General features: G+C 47.3%; 1 protein-coding gene across 1 annotated transcript; it reads left to right on the forward strand.

Annotated features, from left to right (window-relative positions):
- The first annotated feature begins 1733 nt into the window (after nt 1–1733).
- LOC119405470 (gastrin-releasing peptide receptor) lies at nt 1734–2147 on the forward strand. Its single transcript, XM_037672302.1, has one exon. The coding sequence runs from the start codon at nt 1734–1736 to the stop codon at nt 2145–2147; it is 414 nt and encodes a 137-aa protein (XP_037528230.1).
- The last annotated feature ends 2651 nt before the right edge of the window (nt 2148–4798 follow it).

A 4798-nucleotide genomic window follows, 5' to 3' on the forward strand; every position in this document is an offset into this window, starting at 1 on the left:
AGCCGCCGTTGCCTTTCCCGTTCCCTAGTGTTGGGCTAACTGTTGCCTTCTTCATTTTTATTGGACCAGTGGCGAGTAGTGGGACTTACCCAATTTCTGTTACACATACCCGTTTATGGCGATGATAGTTTTCTGATAGGCCGCACGAATTTCTGCAGCATATACCCCTTCGTTGGGCTAACTGTTGTCTTCTTCATTTTAGTGAACCAGTGGTGAGTGGTGGAATTCACCCACTTTGTACGCGGCTAATGAGGTGCGCTTCAGCAGCGCCACGAAACACGAAGTTGACGAAAGGAATACACTAGAGAACACGAACGCCGACGTGCCAGTGCCACTACCAGGCACTTAACCCAAGGATGAGGGTCGCCTCCATTTTTTTTTATTTCTTCAGTAAAACACCGGTCAAGTCTTCTCAAGGGACACTCCAGGGTACGGCGATGCTGCTGTAATCGGAAACAACGGCACAAGAGGTGATGAATAGGCTGTTCGCATTTGTAGTTAGCTCACATGGATGAAATATAGTTATAGAGAGAGACATACCAGATATAACGGCAATGTTAATGAAGTACACACGAAAAGCGTGCGTTAAGAAAGGCTGCGTAAAAAAAAAAAAAGAAAACGGACAACGGTCATTTCTACTCGATTACGAGAAGACGAACTCGGACGCGCTCATCCAGAAGGGTCAGACAGTGACGTATTCTCTCGCGAAGAAAGCGGGGCTCCAAACTTTTTGCCGTTCAGCCGAGCTCGAACCACGGGTCGTCTCAACGACTGGGAACCGAAGAAGTCAGGCGCAGGCGGCTCGTCAAGCATTGTGAACGCGACTAGGACACAATGGAGGCCTCTAGAGTAACGAGGCGGAAGGAGTGCCTCTTTATCTCAACCGGCTTTTGTTGCTGTTCGCTGCTGTTTCAATGAACAACCATTCTGTGACTCCCTTCTCAACCGGCATCGTGGCTCTCTTTGTCTCTTTAAAAGCTCGCCACTGTCTAAGATGTCATGAATTATTCTTTCGAGAGAGAACGTGAAGAAAGCGCCCGCCCCGCCGAAATGGTAGTTAGAGCAACAATTCTACTTCTGAAACGAGCGCGAGGACTTTATTTATGAACCGAGCCAAGCTGCTTTTACGCTTTGTTTCTTGCCTTCAAGAATTATTTTAAGTTATGGCACCCTTTACACTCAATTAGCTGATGCTGAAGCCCAGAGTGGATGCTGTCGAGCTTCTTCACGAAAGAGTGCGGCCGCTTGGTGGGCTTCAAAGTTTGTCGTGCAGCGAGCTGTTCTTTCACTCGTATGATATGCAGTTTTTTTTTAACACGAAACTGTTTTGTGCCGGGGTCCACCCAGACTTTCATGACGTATTTCCGTCACGGAAATACGTCATGAAACGCTGACGTATTTCCTGACGTATTTCTGTCACGGAAATACGTCAGCAAAATGAACGCGATCAGATGGCAAAAAAATTTATATGAAAGAGTTCCGTTTTCTCTTTTTTATTTATCACAGAGTGCTTGATTATGAACTGCGAAATAAACAATTATTAACATCGCATTTCCTTCTCTCGCTCCATCCTTTCTCTCTCATCTCTCTATTCCCCTTTCCTGTTCCCCCTCTTGCAAGTACTGTAACGTCGTCTCGCAAGTACTTTAACGTCATTCCCTCCCTTTTGACAGCAACCACGTCTCTTGCGTAACGCAGAAGGACGGCAGTTGCGAGCGACATCCACGCCACTAATGTCTCAGGATGGAAGCAACGCGTCGGCGGACCTCTCGCAGATCTCCGGCGAAGACGACCTCCCCGTGAACTACGATTACGAGGAGTCGGCCTGGCGCTTCGACCTCGCCGACCTCATCCCGAGGCCCGTCGTGTACGGGGCGACGTTGCTGTTGGGCCTAGTGTGCAACCTGGTCATAGTGTACACGGTGGCGCGGCTTCCCCGCATGCGCTCCATATCGAACCTGTTTCTCGCGTCGCTCGCGTCAGCGCACCTGCTGATCGTGCTGCTGTGCGTGTCCGTCAAGTTCGGCCAGCTGTTCTCGTACACATGGACGTTGGGCGAGCTGGGATGCAAGCTGCTCCTCTACACCCAGCACGTCTCCATGATTTGCTCAGTGCTCAATCTCACCTTCCTCAATATCGAGAGCTAAAAAAGAATCAACCGGCGTTCATTCCATTAGTTTGAGGACGGGCACGAGGCGACAGAACCGTGCCTTTTTAAAAAGAACATAGTGCACTAGGACACATACAACGTAAAAAAATGTCATGGTTTAACGTGGTTAAACTAAGCTCGTCGAGCGATAGCAGCAAATTTACCGCGGTAAGCATGCCGCGGCGGTGTCCCGTGCACTGGTGCCCCCGCGCGGGACACCGCCGGGAGTCCCGACGGAAGCCAACGTTTCAACTGTACTCGGAAGTCAACAAGTTAGGCATAGTGAGAACAAATGGTAAGAAAAAGCTAAGAACGTCTAGACAGGCAGGTTAAGGGGGGACGTGGCTTTCGGTACCAACTTCCTTATTTCTTCATGGATTTTGATGAAAATTGGCACACTTATTTGAAATGTTTTTTTAATGCTACTGCAGAAATTTCATGAATATATCTTTACAACTTTTTGATTTACAATATATTTCACCTTCTGCTCTTGTTCCGAGTCTGACTCGCTTAAAAAATGCGATAGGAAACTCGTTCAAAGTGCTATGCATTCTAAGATGTCTGATTGTGGGCGTGACATTCTTAGATTTTTTTTATTTGCAACAAAATTTTTTTTAGTTTTAATTTTTCATGAGGTGACTGCGCAACAGGCATCGAGGCTTTGTGCAACTCGTCAAATAGCTAATTATCAACACGCCATACTGAAAAAGCAAGAATGTCACGCCCTGAACTGTGCTTCAAGGAATATACAACAAAAAACGGAACTGAAATAGACCCAGCGGTCAGTCAGAAATCAGCGGAACAAGCGAAGCAGGAAGCAAGAAAAGTCGTTTTGAGAAAACGGCTTTTAAAGTTGTACCAACGATATTACTTCATCAAAAGGCACTGGGGTCGTAATCTTTTGAGTCCTTCGTAATGTGTACTTTCTTGAGTGCCCTGTCTTTAGTTTGAGGTGCCTTGCTTCTCTAAAACACAAGAAGATTGTGATCTTTAAGTTGTTTTATAAGGTTGGACCTCCTGCACATGTGGCCTTTCATCGGTTGTGCCTTTGTTTTCTTTCTTTTTTCTTAAAATCCTTTTCTGATATACAAAGAACATGTAGCATGAATTTTAAACTAAGTTATGAAGTGGTGTAATAGACATGACAAAAAACAAGATATTGTAATGCAAAGTAGGTCATGTACTATGATGATTTGCCAGCTTTCTTGTATTCGTGCTCTCATTAACATAATTAACAGTCTTGATTGCAATTGATCATTGAATCATTTTTATAGGATACTAAAAGCGGCTCTCATAATGGCAACCTATCACTTCCTCCTAAATAACGGGCAGTAATGGCCAAGACATTGGTTGAATAGGAATTCCTTAGCAGTTTATTCAAAACGCGAACTGGGCAGATATGAATTCATCTCCCTGTTTCACTCGTCAAGCTAATTTGTAAAACCTCGCCTGCGATGCGCTTCATCATTCACCCGGTCGCGGACACGGTTTTCTGCGAGGCTTTTAGTTTTAACACGAAAGTGTTTTATGCCGGGGTCCACCAAGTACATCCGTCACGGATATGACGTTGATAAAATGGACGCCAACGGGTGAGAAAGAAAAAAACCAAGAAAAAGATACCACGCTGGGAATCGAACCCACGACGGTGCGGCCGCGACGGCAAGCGCCCGGCGCTCTACCGACTAAGCCAACTCGGGAGATGCAAGGCACGGCGCGAACGCGCCTTATATCTTTCACACATTCTCTTTCGCGGCGGGCGAAGCGGGGCGGTGCCGCCGTCTGTGAGAGGTGAAAAGAAGTAATGCTTCACGATCGACACTTACTAGCGCTTACTCCGAGATTGCACGTGATATCGGAGGTCATGGTTAAAGCGTCTCGATACCAGAGAGGTAGACTGGCCGCGCTGGCGTCGCCGAGGCACCCTTGACGCAGTTACGTTCTTTGCCTTTGGATTCGTGTTAGCGTGCGTCGGCTAATCGGAGTAGTGCAGCTTCCACGTGCACGAACGGGATTTCTCTGCCGCCGACTGCTTCAACTGCGAGAGCACCCGACTAACAAAACTGCTGCAATATGCGTTGCAGAAAGGACGCGATTTCGACGGGGCGAATGTCGTGCCTTGGTGGAGCGAGAGCAGCGCCTGCGAGACAGAGGCCAGCGGGACGCACGCGTTTGCGGCTCAGGCTACGAACCTCTACCTCCCGCGTTGCTGAAGTGCAGTGGTGTTTATGTATGCATGAGCACAGGCGTCGGCTACGCATTACTAGAAAGCGCACACCGTGCCGTTTCTCTCCTTAATTGACGACGCTTTGAAGAAGTGCATACCGGGTACCAGTGTTGATTATGAGCTTGTTGATATCATCCTTACGCGCGATTCACGATTCGCTGTGTCCAAATATATGTTCACACCGTCAGCTACCTCAACGGTTTAATCATGATCATGGGCGTTAGTCGTCGCGATAGAGACATGCTGTCAACATGGGTGCATCCACGTCAAACGGTGCTATAGCTGCCAAACACGAATAGACATTGTACAAGCTCTCATATATCATAAGCACTACTTCTGTGAAGACACGTTTCACTTTCGTGTTATACCGATTCCTATGACGGAGGGATCAGCCATGTTTTTTTTCAGATGATTCATGAGCGCTT

The sequence above is a fragment of the Rhipicephalus sanguineus genome, chromosome 9, assembly GCF_013339695.2.
Source record: "Rhipicephalus sanguineus isolate Rsan-2018 chromosome 9, BIME_Rsan_1.4, whole genome shotgun sequence".
Lineage (NCBI taxonomy): Eukaryota > Metazoa > Arthropoda > Arachnida > Ixodida > Ixodidae > Rhipicephalus > Rhipicephalus sanguineus.